The sequence below is a fragment of the Lineus longissimus genome, chromosome 1 (genome assembly GCF_910592395.1).
Source record: "Lineus longissimus chromosome 1, tnLinLong1.2, whole genome shotgun sequence".
NCBI classification, from domain to species: Eukaryota; Metazoa; Nemertea; class Pilidiophora; order Heteronemertea; family Lineidae; genus Lineus; species Lineus longissimus.
The window spans coordinates 9,423,632-9,438,628 of NC_088308.1; the positions used below are offsets into that span (position 1 = coordinate 9,423,632).

General features: G+C 42.6%; 1 protein-coding gene and 1 long non-coding RNA gene across 3 annotated transcripts in view; one reads left to right on the forward strand and one right to left on the reverse strand.

Annotated features, from left to right (window-relative positions):
- Positions 1-956: 956 nt before the first annotated feature.
- LOC135493873 (uncharacterized) lies at positions 957-2,523 on the forward strand. The gene is made up of 3 exons (XR_010448316.1): positions 957-1,046; positions 1,529-1,633; positions 2,266-2,523. It is a non-coding gene; the product is annotated as an uncharacterized LOC135493873 (long non-coding RNA).
- A 346-nt stretch (positions 2,524-2,869) lies between these two features.
- Positions 2,870-14,997, reverse strand: part of LOC135498955 (uncharacterized) — a 48,788-nt gene continuing 36,660 nt past the window's right edge. The window contains exons 3-10 of one of the 2 annotated variants that reach the window (XM_064789527.1): positions 8,905-9,106; positions 8,191-8,372; positions 7,581-7,757; positions 7,128-7,276; positions 6,731-6,855; positions 6,498-6,595; positions 5,481-5,646; positions 2,870-5,049 (exon numbers count right to left, since the gene is read on the reverse strand). In XM_064789527.1, the coding sequence (XP_064645597.1) occupies positions 4,970-5,049; positions 5,481-5,646; positions 6,498-6,595; positions 6,731-6,855; positions 7,128-7,276; positions 7,581-7,757; positions 8,191-8,372; positions 8,905-9,106 (1,179 nt within the window). In that variant the 3' untranslated portion in view covers positions 2,870-4,969. Of the gene's footprint in view, positions 5,053-5,480; positions 5,647-6,497; positions 6,596-6,730; positions 6,856-7,127; positions 7,277-7,580; positions 7,758-8,190; positions 8,373-8,904; positions 9,107-14,997 lie in introns of both variants that reach the window. The other variant, XM_064789516.1, reaches the window with a different exon arrangement.

Sequence of the window (14,997 nt, forward strand, 5' to 3'; positions counted from 1 at the left end):
AAGTAAAACTGTCGCGAGTCACCTAACGGACCAATGACATCATCAAAAGGGCATTCTATTCTTCGTAAAACCCGACGTTGAATAACACAAAAAAATTTAAAATTTAAAAACAGACTGAAATATCACGCTGTTCCGATTTTAATCCTGACTGGACCCGAAGGAGGCCTCCGTGCTGAGACCTTTATTTTTGTGCGGATCCACATTGTATGCATACAGTTGCGTAATAGTATGACTGGCCTTTTTCTCAAAAGTGACTGGCTTTTATGCAGTGACAGGCTAAAGATGGAGCTCATAACGGCCTTTTCACTCAATTCCACTTGAAGAGAATAAAACGAATGTGCTGAGGGTAAGAACTAAATTCCGAGGCATCCTGTTCTGCTTCTTCAAAGTCAGGTTAATTGTGCACACATCATCATCACCACAATACGATAAGTGGCTAAGGCGCTAAGCTACCGACCAAGAGGGCCCTGGTTCGAACACACTGTGGGCGAGATGTTTCAAGACAGGTGGCACCTTCCTACGCGCTTCATGGGCGAAAACGGTTTCATTCAACAGTATTCGTATATACCTTTCTTTTGAACTGTTACTGTAGCTGAACATTACTGACAACGCTTTACAAGTTAATTAATTAAAATATCTCACGAAACTCCTTGCCCTACAAACCTACAAGTTGCAGCTCTCAATAACAACTCTGTAACAATTTAGGCCTTCTCACCTTCAAGTTGCAGGTCGAACTACTTTTAACGTATTTACAAAGTTATCAATAACGCACGAACCTCCTATCATTACTGTATCGATTTTGGCATACTCACCTTCAAGTTGCCGGTCAAACTACTTTACAATATTCCTGTGGCTTTGTGTTCCTCTCCTCTTGACTCTAATCGCATCAATTAAACCGTGAGTCCCAATATCCCAAGCACTCATTGTCTGACAACTTTTAGCTATAATAGTAGAGGTCTTCTTTAGCCGTCCGTCCAGTTTATACGAGGTTACACGGCTACAGAATCACCGTATCGGTTCGATTATTTGGAAAGGCATTGGCGAAGGTAGGTTGATTTCTTCGTGAAATACAGAATATGAATATTTTGCAGTTTTCGCAACCTACGGACGGCGAACCACAGAACACGTGGGTCCTATAATTCAGAAGCGCGACACTTACCTGCAGAACTGACCCTCGTGTGCTTTTCGTGGCTGTCCCGCCGCAGGAGGCATTTGGGCCTTTCTATCAACCTGAGATACTTCCCATCCTAATAGGTATCGACCAAAGACATAGTGTTTATCTAAAAATTACTATATGTATATCTTCTCGCGATCAGGCACTCTATACAAGTCAATGTAGTTTATACACCACTGCGCTGGTCTTCGTTACCGCAATTTAGGTGAACTAAAGATCATGCCTGAAAGTGCAACCGCAATCCAGAGGAAGTCCGAATGATGTCAGAGTAGTAGGCCTATCTATTCAAATTCGACCTCGAAAAGTAGGTCAACGAGCTTCAGCAAATAAAAGGCATTATGTTTTTTATTTCAGATCTGAAACTTGAAATAATGAAGGCGTCAGTTGTCATTTTGGTGGCTTTGATTGTACTTGCAATAACACACGTATCTACCGGAACTGTGGCGGGGAAATGTAAAAGTGAGTACATGCTCTGCACGAAAATAAATATCAGAGTTCATAGAAATTTGGAATGCCATGTGAAAAAAGGAAATTGCATCCTTAAAGATTAGCTGGGTATGCGTATTCTGACTTGTATATGCGCGGACTAAAATTTATGCCCACGATGTGTGTGCTACTCCTGATTTCGTCCGCGGGCGTTTTCATTATGAGGATAAAACATTTTAAAATGGCTAAGAAGGTAAGAAAATCTCACTTCTCACAGGATACCCCATAGCACAAGGGCTGATATTTCTGAAGCTTCCTACCCCTCGGAACCTCTGTCGACTCCTTCCTTTGTTACAAAAACCCTTCATGGACGTTTTATAACTCCTCACTGACCCCATGATTCCGTGGCCTTGCTGCGTCCAGCCAATATTACCCGGTACCGAAAAGTTACCCTGGACGCTGGATTGAGATTGAGTCCAATTCATCACTTCTCCGAGCATTACATGGATTTCTGTGTCTTTCTGTATTTGAAGCCAATCTGCACTTCTACTGATATTGCTGGTGTAATTGATTACAATGAAAGTAAAACAACCACAATTCTGAACATGCGCCGAATGAGAAAAGCGGAATTAATAATCGACTTTTCTTTATTTTCTTTCCTGTAGCTGGTGAGTGCGAACACCCGTTCACCAAGAAGTGCTCAAAAGCTGGTAGTAAATTTGAAAGAGATGTAGCAGGCGGCACTGTCAAGTTAACGTGTACATGTAAAAACGGTGGCTGGGCTTGTCAAAGAGCTATATAGTTCCTCTGATTGCTTACAAGGAAAAATGCCGATTTAGCTGTAAATCAGGATAATATACACGTACTGCAAATTGGGCTAGCACTCATTTATCATGACACGCATGTGCAATCTCCTTGCACTTGACCGGAACTATATTCATTGATGACGTCATCCGTCCCTGCTTGAATCGGCTGGCTCAACTTGCAATCTTGAAAGGTGTTTGGACGGACGAAAAACGAAAAACCTTTCAAGATTTTTCAGACGTTCAACCACATTGAGGAGTTTTTCTCTTCTCCCAAAAGGAATTGCAAATTTCTGTCCGCTTTTTAAAGCTTTAAAAATGGTGTTTCAAGCGCTCAAAAAGCTCTTGTATGCAGCCTCTGCCGCTCCAGTTATGCTGTCCATAATGGTAAAAATATTACGAACAAGAACTACATGTAATAAGAGGCATGATTTGGCAAAGAAATTTGTTTTTTATTCAGTGTAAAACTTGATAAAATAGACAGATGTAGTGCATAATAGTCATCAATGCCACAAGTCACAGATCGGCTTCATAGCAGAAAAGCCCAAGGCACTTGTCCAGGTCTTCTCTTTTCTCTATTTCTCCATGATTACTAAGTGTAAGATCAAAAGGCCAAGCCAGGTCTTGTGCGGAACCCCTGAGAGGCCAACTGATGGACGTTATTCAACAGTGGGCACAGTTGGTTTCAACAGAAAGGTCATAAAAAGTTAAGACAACGATACCTCAGCACCGGTAAGAAATGACTCGGCAATTACATGATTTTATGGTCCGCTTCCCTACATGACTGTTTATTGTCCGCTTCCAAATTGTTGTTGGTACTTAATCGCTATTACGCAGCTGCTTTAAACCTCGCTCCACCAACCGTGCAACCTTACATCCTCATTATTACAGTACGGATTTGTCCTCCGACTGGTGCGTGGAGTTAAAGCGGAAAAAAATATCAAACGGGATTCGCTGTACATCAACAGGGAAAAGAAGTGACGGACTAGATGATCGTCTTTTCCACGGGGACATCCCAACTCATCTCAATTCACTGGGGGCATCCCAACTCAGGTGTTCGTTGATGCAAAAAGTACATACAATCTACTCAAGCAAGATGCCAGTCTCATTGAGTGGATGTTTCGTCAACCGCTCGTTATGCATTATATAATTATGATGTTTCGCTATCCCGTCAGAGAACCTCTCACACGAGAACAGTTCTTGGTCGCATTCGATCGGAAGTTCACAAACGAGTGCTGAATTACCGGAATGGTGTAACTCAAAAATCCATGGATGCTGTTGCAGAGTTTTCACGCCGGGGTTTTTATGTTTTGACCGTCCGCTTCAGGCGTCGTTCTGCAGTTTATCAGCACATTTCCGCTTGCTATTGCTTGTCTCAGTTTATTGTGAAAAGGGTGCATTTTCCGCAATTGTTTCTTCCAATAAATCTGAATCTGAATCTGAATTACGGATGGGCAAACGAGTGAAGGCCGAAATCGGATTCCGGATTCCATGCCCAAACTTGATGACGTCATTGGTGGATCATTCTCGGAATAGGATAGCGAAACATCTCGGCCAACAATCATTGCCAATATCACTAACTATGTTTAGTCCATGACCTCCTGATTATAAGCCCGGTGTAGAAGTTTAAAATGTCCTAGGATAGAATGCCAGGGAAACAAAGGATTCTATTGTGCGCTTCAATCTCTGAGCTATTGACGGTCAGGGTCTCTATAGAACCATATTGCATAATACAATAGGGCTGGACACTTTTTCCAGGGGGGCATTTGTAACTGTTACACCGGTACCACTAAACCACTACGCCACTTATCAGCGGATAATCTGTCTGTATGCACAGACTTGCCAGTTCCTTTTCTGTTACGTACGCGGCTCCCTCAAAATTCAGGAGGTCATAAAATTGGCCTTTAAAGGTTAAAGAGTTAAAAGGTTTTTTTAAAGTTAAGCATGGGACGGATTTGTAACAATATTTTAGATTAGAGAATGCGTTCTAAAATGGCACGTTTCTGATCATGATTGAACCATTCATCTTATCTGTTTAAAAAAACCTCATTCCAATAACATCATACATTCATCAGACAAAACATATTTTCACAATTATTACATTTGAACACTGTTTTTGATAGAGAAGCAGTTGCTTACAGTTTGAAATTGGATGGATTTGTTACAATATTTTAGATTAGAGAATGCGTTCTAAAATGGCACGTTTCTGATCATGATTGAACCATTCATCTTATCTGTTTAAAAAAACCTCATTCCAATAACATCATACATTCATCAGACAAAACATATTTTCACAATTATTACATTTGAACACTGTTTTTGATAGAGAAGCAGTTGCTTACAGTTTGAAATTGGAATTGTCTCTCAGAATACATTGAACATGTACATGTATGTAAGAAAACATCAAAATAACACAGTCCAAAATTATTTTGACAAGTGTAAGTTTGTCTCGATGGTATGACATTTTCACACGTGCTTATATAGACATGGCTAAGCATAAAGATGAAAAATATCACAGGGCAAATGAAATGTTCCAATCCGGTTCTTCATTTAGATGGGCCCCCGTTCATATCATTGAGCCCTTGCAGTCCGTTAGGAGAAGAACGACAGTCAAAGTGAACACGATCCATGGGTTATAGCTCGTTGCTACTGAAATAGTGACGAAACGACAGTATGAGATTTTATGGTCTTTCACTGATACTTGTTAAGCAATTTGATTGCCCTAAATATATTTCAAGATACTTGCAGAAGAAAATATTCCTTTCTTTTCAGTATTTTAGTCCCACTGCATTGCCTTGCTTTGAGCACTAGGAAAAGTAATGGTGAAGCACTCTCACTTTTACACGTCACTGTACCGCCAGGACACCACGAAGGCTTCATATCACTTTAAACAAAGGGACGACCGCTTTTCTCCTAGCTCGGTTGAAGGCACTAAAATTGATTAGGCTTTAGAATTATGCTTTCCACTTAGTTAATCTCAAGCACAATACATCATCATTGTATTGCAATACCCTTGAACGAAAACCATTCCGAAGAACCGTCTACCACGAAGTTGCTAAGTGCTCGAACCAACTTACCGGCCGAGTTATCTGCATCATCCCTCACGGCCTCGGCAGGTAGATTGTCCCTCAGGATCTTCAGGATCACTTCACGCTTCTCCTTCGGAAGTGCCTTTCTCTGTTTAGCTGTCATCCTGGCGGCCATGCTGGGGGTAAACGCCCTAAGCTGCTCCACGGTGAATTTCTGGAGGGAAACATTCAGTCAGTCAGATTTACACCCTGCGTGCTCAGCTGTGACAGATGCATCCTATGTTCCTCATTGTAGGTTATTCTTGGGTGAATCATTCTCTCCTCTGATACAAAATCGCCATGATGTTTTGTCAAAGCATCATCAGGGAGTAACCAAATTCATCGGCAGAACTAGACCATTTGAATTAACAACAAATTGAGATATACTGGCTAGTACTTGACGATCAAAATTTTCGTATGAAGAGAACTTCCTGCGACAGAAATCTCGACAATATCAATTACATGAGCAGATAACGTTCGTCCGAGGAGATCCCGTTATATCACTAGATACATGTAACTGTAATTCAACCTCGGGGATGAAGTCGGAGTGAGAGTCGGAAGAGTGCGCAACTTCTCCAATAATCACATCAGAGTTTTGAGAAAATGATCTCTTTAGAACAACAGCGAGTGGATCACTTCGAGGGATAGGGCAGGTCAAGCATGGCATATCGATCATTCATTCAGGGAAAACTGACCCCGGACCCATTCCACTGACGGGGATAAGATGGTGGCGAAAATGATACTTGTTGGCGTCCAAACGTAAGATATGAAATTGGCCTTAAAATTCAAGTTATCAGCGGGAATGTTTATTCCATTTCCGTGACGGAGGTTTTGTGGACCTTGACCAGGCCACTATAATACAAATATGTTGGAACGGGTTACCATAGGCCGTATTGGCGGTGACAATCAAGTCCGTATAAAAAGAGACCAGGCCTACTGCTTACGCAGGCGTTGAATTGGTTCGAAAGAGTATGGTCTACCATGATGTCTGCAGTCGCATTTTGGTTCGTGTTGGACTTAACTTACGATAAGAATGGCCGCCGGTAAATTCTCAATAGTGGATGGTGACAATTCCTTTATCTGCGATGGCTTTAGCAAGTCCAGCTGCTTTCCTGTAAGACCACCTGAAATTAACAAGCCCAGTGAGAAAATGATGATAAACTCGTGGCAAACACGGACCAGCTTACCAGTGACGAGAACGGTATTCATCGTGAAGAATTCGATATTCCACTCGACAATTTTTTTATATCTATACGTACCAATTAATATCTGCATATATCGTGGTTCAGGAATTTTTCCATGCACTTTGATTGCCTTCTGGGCGTATTCTGTCAGCTGGTTAGCTGTGCATGTCTTCAAGAGCCCAAGCTCAATCACGGAAGACCTGAAACATACAGTGATGCTTGTATACAATAAAATAAGACATATTCAGAAAGCACTCCGATATCCTAAAGGAAACATAAAAACTTGTCTAAAAAGAATGCTGGCATGGACACATTGGCCAATTGTCAGCAAGATGAAATATTCTACTATTAGAGCGTTGCAAAGAGCGAAGCAAGAATTGGTTTCTATATGCCTGCATGCATCTTAACTTGTCACTAAACGATAGGGCAGGATTTCAAATTTACTTTCACATCAGGAAAGAGAATAACGTACCCTATCGCTTCAACTGGAACCTCCGATTTTATTTTGTTGGCCGACACCCCGCATGCAAGATTCGATATCATCCTGAGATGCGAGCCAGAGATCTTCTTGATGTCGGAGGCAAGGAGACCTTTAGAGAATTGCGCGAATGCTGCAGAGAGCTGAAACACAGCAACCACATGAGTGTATTGAGGTGAAAAGACTCTGTCAAATGGATACTGGTTTCAAAAATTCCGGAAATATATCCCTGCTAAAGTATACGACTCCGTTCCTATAAAATAATGGCGGCCTACCGTGGTGGCGGCCATATTGATTCGCGGACTACACTGGCCCTGACCTTTATAGGTTGATTGATATGCATATCTATGTCGCGCGTACCAAATTGTTGCGTATGACAGAAAGAGAAAACCTAGAACAGATCGAGCGACATGAACAGAAAACTTAGTACATTGTGGAAATTCTTACTTTCGTGTCTCTGTCCACACTTGATAGTAGCGCCCAGCCTTTAGCAGTTCCGATACGCATCGCTGCCTCTAGATCAGCGATTACCAGTGTCTCTAGGTCAAACACCGAAAGGCCCACCACCATTCCTCCAGCCTTCCGAACGGTGTCCGGTGTCCAAGTAGAAGTGGCACCCCAGTACTGCAAATAATCATGATAGTACGGAGTTGCAAGTGTTATCCTAGAAGATTTTCTGTTTTTGTAATCGGAAATTAACTACTCTGACACTCTGGAACTATTGCTGCCTGGACCGATTTTAATAAACATCAATGTACATGTATTTCACAATGCAAACAATGTTCGAATTGGGTTTGACTCCTCCGAATCTCCCCGTCTCACCCGTCTCACACCGTCATAACATAAAGCAATGACAACATTTGTAACGAAATTTTGGTGCTTTTTCGGCCGAGACAAATATCTGAGAGTTTTCGACAGAATTTCACGTTCTTTCTGAAAAACCTCTATTGGAATTTTCCCTGATAAAGCCCTCGGGGTGCATTTGTGTCGGCCGAAAGACCATTTAAGGTTTTACAGAAGCTAAAAAAAAGCAATTTCCCAGATTGGGGTGGATTACCTTCAAAGCCAAGGCTGATAATTCACCAATTTGCGCGAGGTCGAATGCAAGAGCTGGGTTACCCAGTCTACTAGCACAATCCTTGAATTCCTGATCGGCTATAGTTTTCAGTTGGGCAGTGGTGAGGTAAGTGACACCATTTCCGAGACCGATGATATCTATACATGTCACTGGTGTTGTTGCTGTAATAGGAATAAAGCAGAGTTCGCCAGTGTAAACGAGATGAAAAAAGATGCAAGCAGCAATGGAATATGGAGACCCTGGTGACTATGTTTATCGAGCCTGGTAAATTCAGACAAGTGCGTCACAAAAATCAGTAATCCTACCCCGAGGTTTTGAAACAAACTGGGCAGATCATTTTGCTAACCTATCCGCGAAAATGACTGATGCCAAAGACGAACATATTGGAAAACCAAGAGGCACTTCTGTAAAATATTGTCGCAGTACGTTTTAATCAGATTGCGGTATACATGTATGGGTGAGAACATCCGGTCAGAGAAGAATTCAAGATGTTTCCGATCTTCGCACTCTCGTTTCTTGAGATTCGGCGAACAATATTCTACAAGCGATAGGTACGTATATCAATAAGTTGTCACCGCAGTGCTATAGGACGACCTATGTAATGAAATAACATCACATGGGGTCAATGTCGGACTGGATAGGTTTCCGACTCAGCATGAAGGGTGCCTAAATATCAGATCGTCCGAAACTTACGTGCGGCATTTCTCTTCCTCCTCTTCCCAGCAGCAGCAGCCGGAGTAGCCACAGCCGCCAGAATATTCTTCATCTCCTGGTCATAGCCCGAAGAGCAGTACGCTGACGCAGGAAACCCGGCCTCCTTGCTCCGGTACACACAGATTACTTTCTGTACCTCAAACGCCGGGGCCAGTAGGATGGAGAGCTGATGGAGAGTTTCCTTGAAAAGGAAAGCTTTGAGATAAGCGATGTCAACCTTCTTGAGCATGACCGGAACTATTTATATCGACGTCGTTCTGTCCCTGTTTGAAATGGCCGCCATTCCAATCTGAATGTGGTGAAATTCCACATCCACGAAACAACGAGACTTTTTGTAGGTTTTTTTATTCCAAAAATTCAAAAAAGATTGTCATATCGTATTTCAAATCTTTGTCTGAAAAAATTCTCCCTAAAACAGGTGTTTTATGCGCACTATTTTGTTAGCGTATAGAAAATTGCTTTGTGATCAGGTTTGTTCGTGCAGACGATTTTATGAAGCGAGGCGAGTTTGACCCTTGAACAGTTTTAGTCGGCTAAAAATGGAAATGAATATTCACTTTAGTAATATTAAACAGGGTTAAAATTACAACAGACTCGAAGATCTTTAGTAAATCGCCACATTTACGGCATTTTGTTCGAGCATTCTTGCCGCGTAAATTTGTGTACAATATACATGCAATAAACATGCAATGTAAGCCAAAAGTGGCAGAGATAATATGCTTGAATATTATTGCTGCTTTGGAGAATGAAGCGATGTTTGCCTGCACTGCATCTTCAAATTTCGATACGCAATCCACAACAAAACAAGTTTTGCAGTTTTACATTTATCAATCGGTTGGAGACGCGAAATTGATGTAAGCATCGGTGTAAGTTTTATTAATCGAATACATGTTATTCTCAATTTTACAACCCTCAGCAAAAACTTTCGCTCGTATAAACCAAGCGAGCCGATGGTGCAATGCCGATATAACTTGGCAATCGATCAGCTCTCATTACATTGTAAAAGCGGCTACCACCGCGCTCGAGCCAAATCTGTGATTGGAATCTTCCGTTGATAATTCGAAATTGCCGGCAGAAAGACCATTGATAGCATTTCCAGAGTTTTTCAATATATTTATTGAAGAATCTGGCCAACCATTGTACTCGTGGTCTACTCTGCAGTGCTCATGCATGGTCGATAATTATCACAGATTTGGCTTGAGCGCGTTGGTCGCCGCTTTTATATTGAGAACTGATCGATTGCCAATATATACTGTGATATTGCACCATCAGTTCGGTTGGTTTATATGAGAGAAATATGCCTGCCGATTCCGGGTGAGCCACAGCCGAGTGGGTTATCGCTTGGGACAGAAACAACCTGATATTTCCCCATCCGCCTCCGCACAAACAGACCGCGGGGGTATGCGGGTGGGGGACCTGCCTGGCCAACTCGATACTCACCTTTTATGTTTTGCCTCTTCTTGGCAGGAATGGTAATAGGCATGAAGTAAAGTGGGGTAAAGGTAGCCCCCGGCTATTGTCTTCTTATTACACTCCCGATATTATAGATTTAAGGCATAGGAGAAAAAGTCTGGCTAATTCTTTTAAAAAGTTCGGGAAACTTTACATACATATCATTATAAAAGCGGCGACCACCGCGCTCCAGTTAAATCTGTGATTGGAATCGTCCGTTGATAAAAAGAATGTACCATTTTCTTCAAATTACTGATGGATGCAGCGTTATATTAGTTTGATAGCCATTCGTGATAGGAAAAATAAAGTATGATAGTACCAAAGAACTGAATCTCATAAAATCCGAAACGAATAAACTAAACATATATATTTTGTAATGAGTGCCTAATGGGCCGCAAAAAGAGAGAACTGTATCGTCTAAGAACATAAAAGGTGAGTGTCGAGTTATCCTAGTGGGACCCCTCAACCCTTTACGGCATCAGCATTGACACCAGGTGGAGGAAACCTTCTGTAGCTTTAGTCTCTAGTGAAGTCCCCACTCGGCTACGGCTCACCCGGGAAATAATCCTGAATTTTATATACTTATTTCAACCTATCTGGTGGTGTAATCTTAATATATGGCATATTGTCACAAAATGACGTCAGCAATAGGATCAATAGTTATTTAAATCGAATCATCCACGGTGAAAAATAATGCTCTGTGGATTTGGATAATCAAACACAAGTCAGAGTACAAAAACAATCAAATACAAGAGTACAAGAGTTAGTATCTGGTCCGGAGGCTGGCCCTATGAGGGATGGCATGCGAGGCACTACACGCTCCCTCCGCTTTTCGTCGGAGAGATCAAACCAGTCTCCACAAAAAGCAGCCCCTAACTCCGTCTTTTTAGTCGAAATGTGCCTGAAAACGCATATTTTGCACTGACTCACTTTTTCCCCTCGTTTCCAAGATCGCACTATACAATCATGTAGCTTCTGTTCTCTCTGGATTTTAGCCCGTGGTCCTCCCCGACTGTTTCCAAAATTTCAGGATCTGCCTGTGCATTCTGATCAATTGTACATTGGTACAATAGCATTCAGGGGGTTATGGCCAAAAAATGATACAAAAAAGGAAGAAAAGTGCTGGATGGCGCTGGTGGTTTCTGTGAGTTAGACGCCCTGGGCGGGAGAAGAACCTACGGTTGTGATTTTGAATGAAAGTCAAATACAATAGTACGAAGTAACCACCTAGCAAGGCCAGCACAAATATCAGGCGAACGAAACGCTATATCATACAGAATATTGCCATCTGGCACAGAAAAGATAAAGCCCTATTCACTTCGTATAAAGTATAAATCATAGGCCTTTATTCACCAGTCTAGTAGGATATGATTTCGCGTCCTTAGAATCATTTCTAGATATCCATTTATCTGAATGCGAACTACATGTATAGTCAATTCATAAATTTCATGTCCGCATTGTTTTAGGCACTCGAGGGCGAACTACAGGTCGGGTTTCTTTAGATAGATACGGGTATTTCACGGATTCACCACTGAGTCAAACTTCTAAAGTTGGTGAATATATCAGTGCGCATCTAAAACAAGCCTTCGTGCGATTTTAGACAGCTTGACGGCCTTTTCCATCACGCCTGCACTGATCTCTGCAGCATTGACACCAATAAAAGCGGCCACCACCACTCTCAAGCCAAATCCGTAAATATCGTTTCATACATGCTGTTGGTCATTTAAAAACGGACCATCCATGGTGAACGTGGAAAAATGCTGGATGGCACCGATGGTTTCTGTGGAGAACGACTCCTGGAAGGGAGTGCTGGATGGTGTGATAGCCATTCGTGATAATAAATAAAGAGTATGAAAGCATGAAAGAACTGAATCTCATAAAATCCGAAGCGAATAAACTAAATATATATATTTTGAAATGAGTGCATAATGGGCAAAAAGAGAAAACTGCATCGTCCAAGAACATAAAAGGTGAGTGTCGAGTTATCCTAGTGGGACCCCTCAACCCTTCACGGCATCAGCATTGACACCAGGTCGAGGAAACCTTCTGTAGCTTTAGTCTCTAGTGAAGTCCCCACTCGGCTACGGCTCACCCGGAAAATAATCCTGAATTTTGTATACTTATTTCAACTTAACTGGTGGTGCAATCTTAATATGGCATATTGCCACAAAATGACATCAGCAATAGGATCAATAGTTATTGGTAAGTGTACATGCATTGACCACACAATTTGAATTATTTTCCTTTGGAAAATAGAATTCTATTGTGTATCCATTGTGTGAGGGATAATTCTTGGCCAACCTGTAGAGCTACAGTTGAACCTCTCTTTTAAGGACACCCTCCTTAGAGAGGTGTCCTGAATAGAAAGGTCAAATTGAATGGATACAACCAATTTGGGACCAAAGCTAGTCTCCTTTTTGAAGAGGTTGTCTTAAATAGAGAGGTGACCGCTAAGGGAGGTTTGTCTGTACTGGGTCTGATCACGTCACCACGAAAATAAAAGCGGTGACCGAAATCTCTTACCAAATCTGAGCTCATTCGAGCACATACAGCTCATAAAACTTGTAGTCATTTAAATCGAATCATATGGTGAAAAATAATGCTCTGTGGATTTGGATAATCAAATAGAAGAGTACAAGCCGAAAGTTGGTATCTGGTCCCCGGATCTGGTTCTCGGAGGCTGGCCGTATGAGGGGTGGCATGCGAGGCACTACACGCTCCCTCCGCTTTTCGTCGGAGTGCTCAAACAGGTTTTCAAGGCGTCAGCCTCTGCAAAAAGGGGCCTCAAACTCTTCTTTTTAGTCCTAATGTGCCCGAGAAAAACGCTTATTTTGCACTGACTCACCTTTTTCCGTCGTTTCCAAGAGCGCATTAAACATGTAGCTTCTATTCTCTCTGGATTTGTGGCCGCCCCCCCCTCCGGACCCTTTCTAAAATTTGAGGATCTGCCAGTGCATTCTGTCCAATTGTATTCTAGCATGAATTATATTTGGGGGGGGGGGGTTATGTCCAAAAATGATACATAAAAGGAAGAAAAGTGCTGGATGGCGCCTGTGGTTTCAGTAGTTAGACGCCCTGGTCGGGAGTCGAACCTACGTTTGTGATTTTGAATGAAAGTCAAATACAATAGTACGAAGTAACCACCTAGCAAGGCCAGCACAAATATCAGGCGAACGAAACGCTATATCATACAGATTTCTGTCTCTGGAAAAGATAAAGCCTTTTTCCCGCCGCCGGCATTATTTTGAATTAAGTATAAATCATCGGCCTTTATTCACCAGTCTAGAAGGATATGATTTAACGTCTGCAAGGATCTCTACAGTAAATGACAACAATAAAAGCGGCCACCACCACTTTCCAGCCAAATCCGTAATTATTGTTTCATACATGCTGTTGATCGTTAAAACCGAACCGCATGGTGAACATGTCTCACTTTTTTCAAAGAAAAATCACAAAAGAAAAAAAGGAAAAGTGCTGGATGGCGCCGGTGGTTTCTGTAGTTAGACGCCCTGGGCGGGAGTCGAACCAACGGTTGCGATTATGAGCCCAAATCAAAATGCGGAGTAACCACCTGGCTGGGCCAGCACGACTTCATGGCGAAATACAGGCTATATAAATCGTTGTCTGATATTTGGAATATCCGAAGTGGTGTGACGTCGAGAACACGTGATTGCCTTATAACCTCAGTTGGTTTTGAAATCCGACCGTGACGGACAGCTCTTGTGTTCGACATGGTTGGTTTCGGATTCAGCGCTACTATAGTGGATTGTGCACTATAGTAGTAGTTTGCACTTGACTCGGTGAGTTAGTGCATAGCCGGGGAGTAACCCTTCTTGGGAAAGGTAGGCTCAAGGCTGCCGGAATGCTTGATTCGTCAGGATGGCCGAGGTGATATGCCGGGGAGTAACTCTGCTTGGGCAGGGTAGGCTCAAGGCTGCCGGAACGCTTGATTCGTCAAGATGGCCGAGGAAATAAGCCGGACGTGACCTTGTTTGGGCAAGGTGGGCCAGGCTGCCGGAAGGCTTGATTCGTCAAGATGGCCGAGGTGATGAGCTAGAGGACCGACTCTGATGAAGTAGTAAATAGCGAGTTATCCTGTTGGGTCGGGTTAGGCCCGAGGGCAGGCCATGCTAGGTTGCCCGGATGAGAGTTGGGTTGTAGAATGGTGGCGCAGGAGCTGTTGGAGCTGGTGCAGAGTAATGTAGGGAAAGTATTGAGGAACCAAAGTGAGGAGTTGTCAGCCATGGCGCAGTTGGGTTAAGAGCGTCAGTTGGGAAATAAGTTTGGTGTCTGCTATTGGATTTGTGGTTAAGTGTTCGAAGTAGGAAGTGGATGGCGCTGATCCGAGTGGGTGGTTTAGTTGTATAATTATGTAAGTGAGTTCACCGTATCGATCTTAGTGCATAATGTGTAGTGCATTCGCATGTATGCTCAAGACTATATAGGTTATTGATATACCGAGGCCAACTCGGGCTGAAAGGGTGGATGTCGTCCTGGGTGCCGACAAATAGCACCCAGGTTCGAGATCGACTGGACAATAAGCACCCTGGGTGCCATAACACAAGACAAACAGCACCCAGCTTCTTTTTGCCTGGCTTACGGATCTTAGGGACGAGGACT